We start from the raw sequence: 16754 nt of genomic DNA, 5'->3' as shown, positions 1-16754 counted from the left end.
TATTATAGTGGATAAAAAAAGAGAGACAAAGTGTTAAAAAGGGTATAAAGTGTCAATATTAGAACATTTAGTTTAAACTGTTAAATAATGAGCATGATAAATGGTGAATGTGGTAAATTGGCAAAAATAATCATGAAATCTGGTGAAAAGATGTTAAAAGTGTCAATAATAGGTCAATATATGTGACATTAGGTGTAAAAGTGGTAGAAATGGTTTATAAGTGATGAACATGTCTGGAAAGTGGAAAATATGTGCAGAAAAGGTATTGAAATGTGATGTAGATGTGTCAGAAATGGGAGAAATGTAGCAAAAATACATTAAAAGGAGCAAAAATATGGCAAGAAAAAATTATGAAAATATGTTAAAATATGGTGAGTTTGGTGTAGTTTCAGAAAAAGGGTAAAAATAAGCAAATATGAGCTCAAATTGTTCAGAAAACATTCTTAGTTTCTTGAAGGCATCTGGGGACCTCCTCCCACTGTCTCGCGGGCCCCGACCCCACGATTGAGAACCACTGATTTATAGATTCTGTCTTTCCAGCATCAACACAACATAATTCACGATTTGAAATGTTAAAATCAGTCCTTATTATAACAGAAATACACATTTTAATGCTCATTTCCATGTGAACAGATGAGTGAACGTTTATCAGCTGTAGATACACAACTAGTCCATCAGGGATTAGTGCAGATTTACATCCACAGCATTAACCCACGGAAGGATGATGGATGGATGATGGACGGATGATGGATGGATGATGGATTTAGTTTTTATTTCAATGTTTTGACTCCGATGTTTGTCCTTTTTTCTCCACCGTTCTCTGTTTGTGTAATCCTGTCTGATATGAACTTATTACACACATGTACCACTTTATAACAGGGGGCGGGGCCACAAACATGTGACTGTATCTGGTCAGAGGGTCACATGTTGTTGTGAGTTTGTGTTTTTGTAGTATTTTGTGAATGTCTATATGTATATGCACCGTGTGTGTGCGCGTGCGTGTGCGTGTGTGTGCGTTGAAGCAGGAGTCATGTGATGTGCTGCTGTGTTTGTTGGTGTAGGAGATGTGGTGGACATCTACCAGAGGGAGTTCCTGGCTCTGAGGGAACGTCTGCACTCAGCTGAGCAGGAGAACCTGAGACGTTCTAAAGAACTCAACCTGGTTCTAGACGAGATCAAACGAGCCATCGCTGAGAAACAGGCTCTGAGAGACATTAACCGCACCTGGAGCAGCCTGTCAGGTAATAGGAACCACCATCATTTTCTATCACAGATCCAATAGCAGAAAGGCTGGAGATGGTCACCAGATAACACACTCACCAAATGAAACAGAGCAGTAGAGCTTAGTGTCATCTCTCCTCATAAACCCACTAAACGCTCGTATTTTCTCACTTTGAATTAAATTATGTTTTAGAATAAAGTTAAAGTCAAATTTTTTCTCTTCAAAATTCAACCGACTCAATTATAAATTTTAAATTCGTCACATGCCAAACACCTTGTTTCCAGATAACACAGTCACCCAAAGAATCACAATAGCAGTGATCTTTCTGTATAAACATTTATATAACCATTACATGAGAAATATCATAAATATTGTTATAGTTTATTCTGTTTTTAGTCACCAGATAACACAGTCACCAAATGAACCAGAGCTGCAGCATATCTAAGTGTCTTTTCTCTTCATAAACCCACAAGATTTTTGTATTTTCTTGACTTTTACTTTATTTATACTGTTTGTAGTCACTAGATGACACAGTAACCACATGGAGCAGGACAACGGTGCGTTTCCATTCAGCTTCTCATCACATTTGTTTCCACTTTAAAGTGATCTCTGTTTAAATTACAGCTGAATGAGAGCTCGTCCATTATTCATGCTGCCGTTCACTCACTCAGACATTAAAACGCAGTCGTGAAACCTCTGTTCCCCGGTGTATGTGATGTAAGCTGGTGTTTGCGTTCCAGAGGAAACACGACTGAAGCTGTGGAACGTGAGCAGCAGTAAGAACGTTCTGCAGCTTCCCTCCATCTTCCATCATCTTCCTCACCTGCTGAGCAGAGAGGACAGCCTGCAGCCTGCTGTGCACGTGGGACAGGGACGCACCGGAGGTACAACCCAACGCACCCTACAGCACCTCATCTATTACATCACGTTTCACACATTTCTGGCAGAAACTTTATTCTCTAAAATTAGTTTTTTGATCATATTTTTTATACTGTGTTTCAAATTCAGAATATTAAGGATTAGTGCACAAAGTGACAATATGCACCAGCTCAGATATTCTTATACTGCATTTCATTTGAACTAGATTCATATTTGACAAAGTGAAAGTATACAATACAGTTGTTTGTGCAAAATAGATAAATACAAATAGTAATTAATCAGTAATTAATTATATTTTATTATGAGTGATTTCAGGTGACCCCATTTTATTTCCAGGCGACGCCACATGGGGTCACGACCCCAAGGTTGAAAAACCCTGCTTTAGAAACATGAAAGTATTCAAACAAACAAAATTTTAAATGGGAGAAAGAAACTCTAAAAACACGTTTTTTAAAAAAAAAACACAAACAAAAATGAAAAAACTAAAAAGATATTTTAAAAAAATTCTAAAAACAAAAAAAATCTGTAAAGAAAAACTTCTAGAAAATTAACTTGTAAAAAGAATCTAAAATCAAAAAGATATAGAAAGTAAGAAATCTATCAAATATTAAAAAAATATGATAATAAAATTATTCAATAATTGTTGTTTATTTTTTAATTATTATTAAAGTATAAAAACGAAAGTTTTTCTAAAACAATCAAAAAAATGTTTATTCTTTTGTACTGGTCGCTCTGTAAATAGAGATCTAATGTTGTGTGTGTGTGTGTGTGTGTGTGTGCAGTCTCCATTGTGATGGGCGTACCCAGCGTAAAGAGGGAGGTTCACTCCTACCTGACGGACACACTCAACTCTCTGATGTCGGAGCTCAGCGCCACAGAGAAAGACGACTGCGTCATCGTGGTTCTCATTGCCGAGGTCAGCATTTAAAATCAAACTCATACTCTAACCAGTCACAAGATAACATGATCACCAGTCAAACCAAAACGCCTCAGTGTGACCAAAGTTCTGCATTTTCATTCCTTTATCTTGTATCTGACGCACATGTTTCGGTTAGCTTAGCATGTAGCTACCAGTACCACATGTTTGGGTTAGCTTAGCATGTAGCTACCAGTCCCACATATTTGGGTTAGCTTAGCATGTAGCTACCAGTCCCACATGTTTGGGTTAGCTTAGCATGTAGCGATCAGTCCCACATGTTTGGGTTAGCTTAGCATGTAGCTACCAGTCCCACGTGTTTGGGTTAGCTTAGCATGTAGCTACCAGTCCCACATGTTTGGGTTAGCTTAGCATGTAGCTACCAGTCTCACATGTTTGGGTTAGCTTAGCATGTTGCTGCCTTGGCTGAGCAGGGGCTATGTTATCAGGTGCTTATTGGTCTATAATCAGATACAAATAGGATAAATATGTGATCATCAACTGATCATTATCACATATTTCCCTAAATTCCTCGGGTCACGTGACCAGGTGTGTAAGAGATGGTCACATGACCGTCACTGACTGAAGCCTCTGTGTGTTGATAGGCTGACCCTCAGTACGCCAACGGTGTAGCAGAGAACCTGAAGAACCTGTGAGTAGCAGGAGAGGCTGTTACCATGCCAACGTGGACCTGTCTTTGCGTGTGTGTGTGTACACGATGATCTAAGTCTATTTTCTTCTTCTTCTCTCAGTTTTCCAGCAGAGATCCAGTCTGGTCTCCTTGAAGTCGTGTCTCCATCCATTCACTTCTATCCAGACTTTTCTCGTCTCAGAGAGTCTTTTGGGGACCCGAAGGAGAGAGTCAGGTCAGTTTGTGTGTGTTAGAGATGAGAAACTTGGCCTCGAGACTCGGACTCGAGTCCCATTTTTATGACTTTTTGACTCGACTTGATGGAATCAAAAAAGACTTCCTTGGACTCGAGGCTCAGTGACTCTAGACTTGGACTTGACTCGACGAGTCATTTCAAGTCATACCATAATGACAAGAGTGATATATAAATCATATTCACTTATATCGCTTTATGTCATCGTGTGACAGTGACACCCGCTGTCAATCACGGCAAGGCGAGCAAGAAGGCGTGCTTGGGAGCGTAAGGTTGAGGGTTCGATTCCAAGCTCAGTCGTAATATTAATGACGTCTTTTTTGGACTGGTGACTATATTACATTAAAAATCAATACAAACGAGATGTGAACTTTGCTCTATTGATGATGGCTTTTTATCGTGCACGTAAGTAACCAAAGCTTTACATACTCAGAGTTGATTGACCCACTTCATACCAGCTGTAATGGTATGTGCTACCTATTGTTTAGCATTTTACTAGCAAGCGAGCTATCTTAACCGTCTTTTGGCACATTTTTCCAGGATTACCTGAAAATAACTAAAATTTTATGTTTTGTTTTTAAATGTATAATTTCAACTTTGGAGGACCACTTCAACTTTAAGATGACTTGTTCTATCAGTCAAACTCCCCACACTAAAGTGTGTAGCTCCAGCTCCAGATGCTACGGTATCCGAGCTTCAGACAAAAGCAAAAGCTGCCATCTAGAGAAAGTCCAATGCTGTCCTGGACATCTCAGACGGTCCAGCACACATTGGTCTGCATCCCTGCTAGCACCTGTGCTAGCTGCCTCTTGGTTGCGTAAGTTAGCCACCTGCTCTTCTGACTGGTGATGGAAGCTAAGGCCTCTCTCACCGTGGGAGCGGGATGCTCTGGGGCTTGCCTCTGTCTATGTGGGGGTAAAATCTCCACTACGGACATGGACAAAGTCTGCCTCGACTGCCTAAGTCTGAAGTAGAGACTGCCGAAGTAGAGTTGATGGAAACTGCGGCTGCTCAGGGTTCCACCTGGGGTTCCCAGCTCGACCTGGCATCTCCCTCCCCGCTTCACGATGATCTCCTTGTGATAGACTGTGGAGAGTTTGATGAAGACTCCTCTGACCCTCTCGGCTTGGGTGTGGACGAGGAGGACGAACCTTTCATCTCTCCGGCTCGGGGCGGGCTTCATGCCGACTCTATAGCCTCACAGGAGGAATTGTCACAGGAGACCCGTGTTTCCGTCCAGAGCGGACTGTCTCCAGTCGGACTTGTCTGCTAAGACGTATGCGGCCGCTGTCCCCTCAGTCAGGGCGCTGAATGTCCTCTCTCTCCTCACTGCCTATCAGGCGTGTCCCTTTTGCTTTCCCCCGTGCATTCTCGGGCTGTTCACGCCCCATTCTCCCCTCTGCCAAGGCTCGGCCCTCTGCTGTTTGGGAGAGACCGACTGGTTCCGCAGGACGTTCCCCGTCAGTGTGTGCTCGCCCCGGGGGGGTCTTGCCCTGTTCCACCAACAGGAGGCTCCTCCGCTGTGAAGGAGATCCCTCTGTTGTTGGTCGGGCGGCCACCGGCAGAAGGCTCCACCGGACGGGCCCTCTGGTGACGTACGGCTCACTGTCGCGAGGGGGCACCACCATTGTATGGTTGGCCCACCGGCCTCCGAAAGGGGGCGCCATTACGCCACTTTTGGGCTCCCCGGTCGTGTTGCAAGTACCGCGTTCTTCATTCGCCTAGCTACGTACCTGGACAATTGGCTGCTTTTCGCACAATCAGAGGCGGAGGCCAGGGTGCACATGCGCATTCTGCTGGATCACCTGTCAAATCTGGGATTTGTGGTGAATGCGGAAAAGAGCGTGTTGTCCCCGACACAGGAAACAATTTTCCTGGGTTTGTCCCTGCGCTCAGTGCCGTTCACCGCGCGTCTTTCACCACAGCGGGTGAAGACATTCGGGGCGTGTCTCGCACTGTTTGAACTGGCAAATAGTTCAGTTCAGATTGTGTCTTCTTTTACTCGGGTTGATGGCTTCGGCCATCCTCATGATCCGCCTTGGTTGCCTTCACATGAGGAATTTCCGACTGCGGGTGGCCTTACATGGGCTCCATCCTATGCGTCATGGCGCACGATGGGTTTTGGCCCTGGGCTACCTGACAGACGGGGTGCCTATGGTCATCGTTATGTCCAGGAAGGTGGTCTACACGGACACCAGCCTGACAGGCTGGGACCCACGAGGGCGGGGCTGTGAGGCGTCGCTGGGGTGCGATCCTCCAGCGCGCTCACATAATTTACTTGGAAATGTCAGCGGTGTTCCTCTCGCTGATAGTTTTCCTTTTGTCTCTCAGGGGACATGATGTCCTGGTGAGGACGGACAATACCACGGCGATGGTGTACATCAACTATTAGGGTGGGTTGCGCTCGCATCAATTGCTGTCATTGGCACGCAGATTAATCCTGTGAAGTGTTGGGCGTCTCCTCTCGCTGAGAGCGACCCACGTCCCGGGGATCATGAACGTGGGCGCTGACCTGTTATCCAGGGGCGCACCGCTTTACGGGGAAAGGATGCTGCACCCAGAGGTGGTGCGGCAGCTGTGGGCTCGTTACAAATGGGCCGTGGTGGACCTGTACGCATGGGAAAGAAATGCGCAGTGCGCATTGTTCTTCTCCCTGCGCAGCATGGAGGCTACCCTCGACGTAGACACGCTAGCGCATGTTTGGGGAGGGGCACAGTTTTCCACCCACGTCCAGACCATCTGGCGCTGGGGGTTTGGCTCCTGAGTGCCTCAATCTGTCAGTCGTGGGATTATCACACATTGTGGTTTCCACCATACAGAGTACTCGAGCCCCCTCCACTAGGTCTCTTTATGACTCCAGCATAACGTGGATGGCTGTTCATCATAGGAATGGGATCCACACAAGGTTCCTGCTGCTTAACAGAAGGTTTTCCTTGCCGCCATGATGAATTCATGTTGGGTGTGGGATACATATGTATGTGTATATACATATATATGCATATGTGTGTATCCATAAAATGAAGAGTCCGTCCTTAAGACTGCTCCACTGTAAAGTGCCTTGAGATACCATTGGTTATGATTTGGCGCTATACAAATAAAGATTGATTGATTGATTGATCTAGCTGGAAGCTTTTTGAGGGGTGGTATCTCCAGTGGGACCACATCCCTTTTCAGTTCTCGGTGGGAGCAATTTTCCCATTCCTGCAGGTCCTGATTGACAAAAACAAAGCCTTTTCCCCTTTGATTGTGTATTTGGCGGCGATCGTTGTCTGTCACGTTGGCTTTGGGGATAAGTCCCAAAGCCAACAGAGGCTATTGCTTTGCCTTACTCATGTCAGGGTCTGCAGCCGCCTTCGGGTCTGTGTGCACACTCAGCTCGGGGTCTTGCCATATCCTGGGCTTTGTTCAGGGGAGTGTCTGCTCAGGACATCTGTGCAGTGGCGAGTTGGTCCTCGCCCCTCACATTTGTCAACTTTTACTGTCCTGATGTGATCAGACTTCTGCCCTGGAGGCTGGTACCAGCATGTCTGCACTACGGGAGTTTCCATATCCCATAGTGAGACATCTCACAAAATAATATGAAATAGAACTTTAGGTTATGCATAAAACCCTGGTTCTATGAGTAATATGAGTGAGATGTCTCACCAGACAACCCTTCTTGCTCGAACGAGGAGAAGAGGTGCTTATTTTGAATGGTGCGTGTCTGTCCATGTCCTCCTTTTATAGAAGGTGGGTCTCCCCCTAGCGGACGGACGCACTTCACCGGCCAATCTGGATTGGCAGATTGAAATAAATGCTTCTGAGGAATGTAGACAGAGGTCACATCCCATAGTGAGACATCTCACTCATATTACTCATAGAACCAGGGTTTTATACATAACCTAAAGTTTTTTTCACATTCCCTGAAAGTGATTCAGGAAATCCAGAATTCATGGAAATGGCAGGGATTGATTTTGTCCACCAGGGGGAGCAGATCTCATTCTCTTCCATAAAAGCCATTTGTTCTGGATTTCTAGAAGGAATGAGACAAAAACCTAAATTATCGTTGAATTCCACTCATTGTGGGGAGTGTCACTGATAGAACAAGTCATTTTAAAGGTGAAGTGGTTCTTCAAAGTTGAAATTTTACATATAAAAACAAAACATTACATCTGAGTTATTTTTAGGACAATCCTGTATAAATAAGCCAAAACACATTGAAAGAAAGAAATATTTTGAAATATATCTGTATGTCATTTTTTATTCAAACTGAAGTTAATATATTTCTACTATTTTTTTGTATAAAATGACAGCAGCAGAGTTTTTTCTAGATCAATCCATCCATCAATCCTTCTTCTCCATTACTTATCCTTTTCAGGGTCTTGGGGTGCTTTAGCCAATCCTAGCGTACTATGGGTGAGGGCAGGACACACCCTGGACGGTTTCTTGATTCTTAATGTTTAAATTCTTCATTTTATTTATTTTATTTTATTTCATTCAATTCAAGGTGTGAAAGTGTCTTCAAATGTCTTGTAGGAGTGGGGCATTACATTTGTTTCACTTGGTCATGTTTCACAGACACATATTGTCGTTACCGGTGCCTGGGCTTGGACTTGACTGGATAGACTTGGGACTCGAGAACAAAGACTTGACTTTGACTTGCAAAACAAGGACTTGGTCCCACCTCTGGTGTATGTTATATTAAGCCCCGCCCCTTTGGTTTGTCACAGCTGATTTATTAGAGAACGCTTCTATTCATATTAATATCTACATCGAAAACACACTATTTGTAATGCATTTTCTCAGCCTTCCTTCTGCGTTTCTTGTAGAGTAGAGTAGAGTAGAGTAGAGTAGAGTAGAGTAGAGTAGAGTAGAGTAGAGTAGAGTAGAGTATTCTTTATTCATCCCGCAGTGGGAAAATGTACAGTCATGACAGCGCAATAAAAAAGACAACAGAATGCAACACAGAAAAACGTGAAAGACACATGAAATATGTATTTATATAAGTAAAAAAACAATATATAAAGAATAACGGATAAAGATATATACATATTTACAGACAGTTGAAGAAGAGATGCCCTCGACTGCTTTTCTTCAGTGTTTATTCTGTATTTCTTCTGCATTTCTTTTGTTGTTTCTTGGCATTTCTTCAGCTTTTCTTGACGTTTCCTTGGTGTTCTGTGTTTCTTTTGCTTTTCTTTGGTGTTTATTTAGTTTTCCTTCAGTATTTCTTTAATGTTTTACTAAGATGTGCTGCTTGTCCTCCAGCAGCTGACGGTGACGTTGCTTTAAAGGCTCTTTTTACCGCCGTGGCTCAATGGTGTCTATTTAAGTGTGAGAGCAGAAATACAGAAGCTGCCTGTGTGCCTTTAGGCCTCAGACGGATGATTACAGGCCGTTCAACACACACACAGCCCAACATCACGAGTGTGAGCGCAGAGCCAGCTCGTTACACCAATCAGCTGCTCATTAGTCACATGGGCTCATTAGAGAACATTCACAAATCAGGCAGATGACCTGTGAACCAAAGGGTTTCCCACGGCAACAAGACAGATTCAATTAAACTGAGACAAAAAGACATTCAGATGCAACAGATCATCCAAAAACGCACCATAACAGAAAAAAGTAGAAAATGTTTTCAAACATGCAAAACAACTTAATAATGGATGAAATAAAGAAATAGAGAACAAAGGACACAAAGAAATTATAGTAAACAACTTTTAAAAAATGACATTAAAAGCAAACAGTTACAAAATAACCTCAAAACAAACTTTTAAAAAGTGTACAGGTACAAAAACTATAAAAACATCAGCAATAAAATACATAAATAGGTACAAAATCTCTAAAAAACGACCAAACCTCAGCTTTAAAATGAAAAATGCAGTAAAATGATTCAAAGCAACAGCGGAGGAGCTTCTCTGAGCTGTTTCCTGTGCAGATGTTCACAGATGTTCACAGATGTTCACCATCACTGTCTCGTCCTGTGGATTTGTTTCCACTCAGTTTTTATTTAAGTTTGTTCCTGACGCTGCCCCCTGGTGGTGTGTTGTGTCTGTGCAGGTGGAGATCGAAGCAGAACCTGGATTATTGTTTTCTGATGATGTACGCTCAGGCTAAAGGGACGTACTACGTTCAGGTACCGTACGACCACATGTGGATGGTTTCTCAGGTCATTTGGAGGATTTTTAATGGTATACTGTATTTTATTCTGTTCATTTATTTTCCAATAATACTGATGCACACACACTTTTTCACCTCAGACTGACGTTGGTTTGTTTAAAGAAGAGATCAATACATTCTGTTACAGGACACACACACACACATACACACACACGCACACACACACACACACGAGCATCGATACACAGTCTGTTAGCTTAATGCTAAGCTGGATAGGGAATCACATTGACAGGCTAACAAAATCGTGCATATGAATTAAACAACAGCGATGCATGATGGGAAATCATGTGACCCATGTCCGCTACAACAGGGGTTCTCAACCTTGGGGACACTGGGAGGAGGTTTCATGCATATGTTCAAGGTTGTAACCTTTTAGGATTATTCATCTGTTTTTGTTGCAACTTTTATAATTCAGGTTTTTATTGTCTTTTATTGAGCCAATATTTCCTCATATAGTTATGTTTGTGCGTCTCCTCAGCTGGAGGACGACATTGTGGCTCGTCCAAACTTCTTCACCACCATGAAGAACTTTGCTCTGCAGCAGCCGTCAGAGGAGTGGATGATTCTGGAGTTTTCTCAGCTCGGCTTCATCGGTGAGGAAACCACTTTATATTTATATTTGACTCTGGAATCAATGCTGCTTATTGATTATTGATTATTAAATACCTGCCTTTCTTATCAAGATTTAAAACCAACTGAATCAGTCTAACCTAACTTATCTTATTTAAACCAATCCTAACTTAGCAACCAAATCTGAATTTATCTGAACTTATCCCAAATCCTATAGAACATATCTTAACTTATCTTAAATGATCTTATCTGAATTAACTTAAGATACGGTAATCTATCTTAACTTATTTGAACCTATTTTATCTTAATTTAACCAATATCATCTTAAATTATTTTAACTAATCTTAAGTCAACTCATCTTGGTTTATCTAATCTTAATTTATCCTAAATTATCTGAACTTGTCTTCACTTAAGCACTCTTTTAAGTTATCTGAACTAATATTAATCTTATTTTATCTTAACTGATCTGAAATTACTGTACATAAAATGTAGCTGGTCTCCTCCTCTTCCTCTTCCTCTTCCTCTTCCTCTTCCTCTTCCTCCTAAAGGGAAGATGTTTAAGTCGTTGGACTTGTCCCTGATCGTTGAGTTCATGCTGATGTTCTACAAAGACAAGCCCATTGATTGGCTGCTGGATCACATCATGTGGGTCAAAGTGTGCAACCCTGAGAAGGACGCGGTGAGCCCTGAGCACAGCGACCCCTTCAGGAGCGCCTGGGAAATAACAGCCTTGGTTTGCGTTTCAGAAACACTGTGATCGACAGAAAGCCAACCTGAGGATCCGTTTCAAACCGTCGTTGTTCCAACACGTGGGGACGCACTCGTCACTGGCTGGAAAGATCCAGAAGCTCAAGGTACGTGTGTGTGTGTGCGTGCGTGTGCGTGTGCGTGCGTGTCACAGCTGTAGAACATCAGGCTTTCACAAAATAACAAAAGTTAGTGAGAAACAGACACAGAATGAGGTTAAAGTGCCTTTAAACGGATGTAGGTTAAAAATACCACAATTTACTTTAAGGTCCAGTATAATATTATGTTTCTCTATTTGTTCTAAGAACTCCAACAACATCAAATTTGAGGTTTATTTTCCCAAACTTGCCTGTTTTTGGGAGTTTTAGCCTCTGAAAAGTCACTTTCTGACCAATAAGACTTTTCACACTGTACATATGCAACCATCGGGGGTCATAGGTCAGAGGGATATAAATGTCAACATGACGCTGTTTGTGCTATGCGCTGAGATTTTCAGCTGACATTTTGTACGATAAAGGTAGACCTAATCTATCAAACATTCAATATACTGCTAGTGCAACACTCAGATTACAGTCACTCACTTTAAAAATCGGCTTCAAACGAACACGTTTCAATGAGTATTTGAGCTTTTATTTGTAATGGACAAAAAAAAAACTGACTTTACAAAGTTTTTTAGCATGAAAGCATGTTTGTTTCATTGTTGACAGCGTCAACAATGAAACAAACTGATTTTACTTGTGATGTCATAAATGTAGAAAATTTGAAACGGATCAATTTTCTCTGTGTTATAATACTTACACAGACCACAAACAAACGACTGGATGGGTTCATTTTATATGTTACCTAATGTGAAAAACTGCAACAATGTCCTCAAATCACACTAAACATCCTGAAAACCTATTTATATTTTTCTATTTTTATTTCTATTTATATTACTGATGTTTTTCTCTGGTTTATTTATATTTATATGACTGTTTTTCAGGATAAGGACTTTGGGAAGCAGACGTTACACAAAGGTCACGTAAACCCTCTGGCTGAGGTCAGCACGAGTCTAAAAACCTACAAACATTTCACCCTGGAGAAGGCCTACCATGGAGAGGACTTCTTCTGGGCCTTCACGCCTGTAGCCGGAGATTTCCTCCGTATCCGCTTCTTCAGCCCAGTGCGAGTGGAGAGGTCAGTATAGTTCTTATATTTATGTATATATGTGTGTGAAATATGTTAAAATCAATATAGAATTAAAGTTATTATAACATTTAAATCAATACAAAACTATAATCAATATGTATTAGAATTTTTATGAAATTAAGATTGTTATTAAATGAAAAATATAGAATTAAAATTATCATTAAATGAAAATTATTTTAACATTAATTATGAATAAAAATATTAAATTAATATAAAATTTAAATCAATATGCAATTATAAACATTTAGATCAATATAAAAACTAAATTGAAAAATGTAAATCAATATAAAATTAGGATTATTATTAAATGTAAGTGTGCTCCAGGACTGAGCCCTGGGGCACACCTGTAGTAACGGGGGAGGGGTTTGATTTAAAATGTTTACATTTTTATGTAATCAAAGTCTATATAGAATAAATATGCAATTCTATCTCATTTAAAATGAATTTAACATCTGAAAATAATTACAATTTAATATGATTTAGAATAATAATTATATTGATTTGAATCAATTTCAAATAAAAAGTTAAAATAAATAGAATATTTATGATTTTTGTTTATCTCTAATGCTGGTTTCTGTGTATTTCAGGTATTTCTTCAGGAGTGGAAACATTGAACATCCAGGAGATAAACTCTTCAACACGTCTGTGGAGGTTCTGCCGTTTGACGTGAGTTTAAATCAAGTTTTAAATAAAGTTTAATAATAAAATTATGAGTTTAATAAATCATTATCCATTCCTGGATAACGTCTTTAAAAAGAATCCTAGAAAGAAGATTTATTTTTTAGATTTAAAACCCAAGCAATCTGTGTGTGCGCACGCTGAATGAACGGCGTGATCTGATGCACTGAATCACTTCTAATGTGTTGATGACGTTGGTTCTAATGTTTCAGAACATTCAGGCAGAGAAGGAAGCGTTGATGGACGGAAGAGACAAAACGCCAAAGTATCATCGAACCGAGGACGGGTTCATCAGGATAGGTAAAGGTTCTCAGAAATAATAATAACCACGTCCACCATAACACTGTTCATAACACAACAATGCAAAGAAACGCCATCCTCAGCCAATCAGCATCCTGCGTGTGTGTGTGTGTGTGCATGAATCTGTGATAACCACATGTATTTATTCATCTGAATAATATCCACTGTTATCCAGGAATGTTTATTATTATTATTATTATAGTCATCTTAAAGATGGAAATCATGGTTTTAATCACTAATAAAATGGTTCAAAGTGAAAAAAAAATGGTGGAAAAGGAGGTGAAATGTGATTTTAAAAACCACAGAAATGATTTAAAAGTTGAAAATTAGAGTAGATAAAAACAGACAGAAAAAGTGGTAAAAACTGTTCAAAACAATGCATTTAAACTGTGAAATAATGGTGATGACAAAAGTGACAATAATGGTCAACATATGTGACATTAGGTGTAAAAGTGGTAGAAATGGTTTATAAGTGCTGAACATGTGTAGAAAAGTCATTAAAATATGATGAAGAAGTGTCAGAAATGGGAGAAATGTAGCAAAAATACATTAAAAGGAGCAAAAATATGGCAATAAAAAGTGATGAAAATATGTTAAAATATGGTGAGTTTGGTGGATTTGCAGAAAAAGGGTAAAAAAAATCCAAAGCTCTTCTCTCGTCCTGTTTCTTTGTGAGGAAGACGCTGTTACGGTTCCACTGGTGATTGTGTTATCTGGTGACAGATGAAGGAATGCTTCAGATTCAAAGAAACATCTTTTCTATTAGAATCAGTCACATGATCACTGCTCTGTGTGGGATTAGATTAGTTAATCCCTGTGGATTAACCACTCTGTGACAGTAAAAACGCTGAGTAGAGACTTTAGTTTCCATCAAATGACCACAAATCGCTCTCTGTGTTATTTCATGAGTGAGGTTAGTCATGTGACCCTGTCCCTGCGTGTGATTGGCTGTGTTTCAGGAAGTTTCCATAATGGCGTAGCAGAAGGTGTGGTTGACTCCAGTTTTGGACCGTTAGAGGCCGTTCGTCTCACGGTGAGGACGGACTCCCCAGTGTGGGTCATCATCAGTGAGGTGATGTCATTTTTACATAAGTTTTAAATAGTTTTTATTCTGTTTTATACAGTTTTAAAATGGTTTTAATGTTTTTATACAGTTTTATATTGTTTTTATTCTTTTTTAACATTGTTTTTATTCTGTTTTATTTTGTTTTTATTCTGTTTTATATTGTTTTTATTCTGTTTTATATTGTTTTTATAGTTTTATATTGTTTTTATTCAGTTTTATATTGTTTTTATAGTTTTATATTGTTTTTATAGTTTTATATTGTTTTTATTCTGTTTTATATTGTTTTTATAGTTTTATATTGTTTTTATTCTGTTTTATATTGTTTTTATAGTTTTATTTTTATTTTTTTTATTCAGTTTTATAGAATAGAATAGAACACACCTTTATTAATCCTTAGAGAGGAAATTCATATGTTCATCAACACAGTATGAGAGTAGAGAGTAAGAACAAAAATAAATGCTAACAGGATAATAATGTGTATGGTTTTAAATAGTTTTTACAATGTTTTATATTGTTTTATACTGTTTTAGACCATTTTATATATTCCTATATTATTTTTGTACTGTAATATATTTTTTATATTGTTTTATTTTGTTTTATACTTCTTTACATTGTTTTTTTTTTGCTTTTATACTGTGTTTTTGTGCTGTTTTATATAGTTTTTTATACTGTTGTAATATTTTACTTTGATTTATACTGTTTTATATTATTTTTGTTCTCTTTTAATATTGTTTTTATACTCTTATAAAATGCTCTTCTTCTTCTCTCCTCAGATCTTTATAAAAAAGGCAGAGTAGTGAAGTCTCCATGGCAACAGTGAAGGCTGTATCTGTGTAAATACATGTTGAAAACAGCTCCACGGTGCGTTTGGATCCAGTAACAGAACATGTTTCTACACTGGGACGTAGATCTGCTGCCTTAAAGCCTCCAAACTCCTCAAACTACTGACGTTTCCTTTTTTATTCAGACTTTTCCAAAGCGTGTTTTCCTTTCTACAAGGCCTTTTCTCCTCCGATTCGTCCCTGCTTTCTTTTCTCTTTTTTTTGTCTTCCAAAGGTTTGGTTTTTACGATGTTTCTGATCAATCTGAGTGAAAGAAATGAGCTCCTGTTTCCACTCAGCAGTATAAACATTTTAAATATTTATCTGTGGAACTCTCAAATTTATTTCTCTTCAACCAAAAAAAATTCTACAATTTTCATTTGTTTTAAATTTAAACTGTTGCAAAATATCAACAATTTTTTAAAATTCTAAACCAAAAATAATAACATGAGAATACAATTTGAAGAAGATGTCGGAAGTGAAATGATTTCACTTTAAAAAATATAATAAAGATAATAATAATAATAATAATAATAATAATAATAATAATAATAATAATAATAAAATAAATGATATTTTGGACAGATTTCCAAAATAAGAGTGGTGTCAGGTTTCAAATTTTGCTGTAAAATGTAATGAAACAAAGTGTTTAGTGAGAGTTCAATGACACCATATAAACCATCCAACCTTTTTCTTCTCTACACCCGATGCACTGGAGAGCTTGGTCACCATGACAAACTGTCTTTTGTAATCTTTAGATATAAACTATTTAAATGAGCTTCTTCTCAGTCTGTGACTTGGAATAAAGAAAGTTTAAAAGACCTTTGTGTGGTGTTTCTCTTTCATTTACTACTGAAATGTTCACATCCTGTTCTTTTTATGTCCCTGAATAAAAAACCATGACATTTCAGAGGTTTTACTTTCTGACTTTATGTTGAAACACACTTTAGGCAGCAATCATTTCATTGGAAGCTGGCGCTGTAACGACTGTTTGTTAAAATCCTCTGAGAAAAGGTTTGTTTATTTCACAACAAAATGTTTACATCCTTCTTAGATTCTACGTGTTGTTAGTTTCCCTAAAATGATTTGCAGAAACCTATTTTGTTAGATTTCCAAAAAGCATTAGGTAGAAATATACTATATTTACTATTATAATATGTTCTATTACATTATATTATGTTATATTGTAATAGATTATATTACATTATATATAATATATTATGCTATTATATATTACATTATATTATGTTATAATGTATTATATAGCATTATATCATATTACAATACGGTCTATTGTGTTATGTAATGATTGTATTATATTATT

The 16754-nt window shown here is 38.9% G+C and overlaps 1 protein-coding gene across 2 annotated transcripts in view; it reads left to right on the top strand.

Moving 5' to 3' along the window:
• The window catches only part of LOC114470878 (alpha-1,3-mannosyl-glycoprotein 4-beta-N-acetylglucosaminyltransferase B), a 35322-nt gene extending 19071 nt beyond the window's left edge, over window positions 1-16251 (top strand). Inside the window, exons 2-15 of one of the 2 annotated variants that reach the window (XM_028459247.1) lie at window positions 1062-1241; window positions 1963-2106; window positions 2884-3017; window positions 3623-3669; window positions 3770-3883; window positions 9941-10016; window positions 10539-10653; window positions 11179-11309; window positions 11377-11484; window positions 12360-12553; window positions 13153-13231; window positions 13456-13543; window positions 14503-14576; window positions 15383-16251. In XM_028459247.1, the coding sequence (XP_028315048.1) occupies window positions 1062-1241; window positions 1963-2106; window positions 2884-3017; window positions 3623-3669; window positions 3770-3883; window positions 9941-10016; window positions 10539-10653; window positions 11179-11309; window positions 11377-11484; window positions 12360-12553; window positions 13153-13231; window positions 13456-13543; window positions 14503-14576; window positions 15383-15406 (1508 nt within the window). In that variant the 3' untranslated portion in view covers window positions 15407-16251. Of the gene's footprint in view, window positions 1-1061; window positions 1242-1962; window positions 2107-2883; window positions 3018-3622; window positions 3670-3769; window positions 3884-9940; window positions 10017-10538; window positions 10654-11178; window positions 11310-11376; window positions 11485-12359; window positions 12554-13152; window positions 13232-13455; window positions 13544-14502; window positions 14616-15382 lie in introns of both variants that reach the window. The other variant, XM_028459246.1, reaches the window with a different exon arrangement.
• Window positions 16252-16754: the final 503 nt, after the last annotated feature.

This window comes from Gouania willdenowi, chromosome 10 (assembly GCF_900634775.1).
Source record: "Gouania willdenowi chromosome 10, fGouWil2.1, whole genome shotgun sequence".
In the NCBI taxonomy this organism is placed as follows: Eukaryota; Metazoa; Chordata; class Actinopteri; order Blenniiformes; family Gobiesocidae; genus Gouania; species Gouania willdenowi.
This window is presented reverse-complemented; position numbering and strand designations above follow the sequence as displayed.